At 45.6% G+C, this 796-nt stretch overlaps 1 protein-coding gene across 1 annotated transcript in view; it reads left to right on the top strand.

Annotated features, from left to right (window-relative positions):
• Positions 1-175: 175 nt before the first annotated feature.
• The window catches only part of REP15 (RAB15 effector protein), a 4,279-nt gene continuing 3,658 nt past the window's right edge, over positions 176-796 (top strand). The window contains exon 1 of the mRNA XM_012806758.1: positions 176-788. Coding sequence (XP_012662212.1) covers positions 228-788 — 561 coding nt within the window. The 5' untranslated portion in view covers positions 176-227. The remainder of the gene's footprint in view (positions 789-796) is intronic.

Below are 796 nucleotides of genomic sequence, written 5' to 3' on the forward strand. Positions count from 1 at the left end.
GGAGCCTATGACCACAACACACCCAGATGACAAACAGGGACACCTAACATGTTTGTTTAGCTGTAAGTATATATGCTCAACTACACCAGGTCAGCTGTAGAGTTAGAAGACTGTGTCCGTATGAACAGATATGACTTCATGGCAGAACTTTTGCTTTGACAAAGGTAATTCTGACCAAAGTTCCCACGTTTGATACTTGGGAACACTATTGATTGGGCGCCGAGAAAATGGGGCAAAAAGCATCACAACAGCTGGCTCTGAAGGATGGTGACGAGGTCCTCGGCATTTGTGAGGTGGTCAGCGGAGCTACAATCCACGCAGCTCAGAAACTGAAGGAGTATCTTGGATTTGAGTATCCTCTGAGTAAACTCTGCCCAGCTGCAAATACTCTGAATGAGATCTTCTTAATCCACTTCATCACTTTCTGCCAAGAAAAGGGAGTGGATGAATGGCTTACCACCACCAAGATGACCAAGAACCAAACCTTACTGTTTGGGGCAGATTGGATTTGGACCTTTTGGGGATCTGATAAGCAAATAAAGCTTCAGTTGGCAGTACAGACTCTGCGGATGTCTTCTCTTCTTCCCATAGAATCCAAGCCTTGTGACCCCTCCAATCTAGAACCAAGGGTAAAGGAGTCTCCCTGGAAGAAAAGCAGATTTGATAAGCTGGAAGAATTCTGTAGTTTGATAGGAGAGGATTGTCTGGGCCTGTTTATCATCTTTGGTGTGCCGGGAAAGCCTAAGGACATCAGAGGAGTTGTCCTGGACAGCATCAAAAGTCAGATGGTGGAGAA

This window comes from Otolemur garnettii, unplaced genomic scaffold (assembly GCF_000181295.1).
Source record: "Otolemur garnettii isolate 467f Iridium unplaced genomic scaffold, OtoGar3 scaffold00057, whole genome shotgun sequence".
NCBI lineage: Eukaryota > Metazoa > Chordata > Mammalia > Primates > Galagidae > Otolemur > Otolemur garnettii.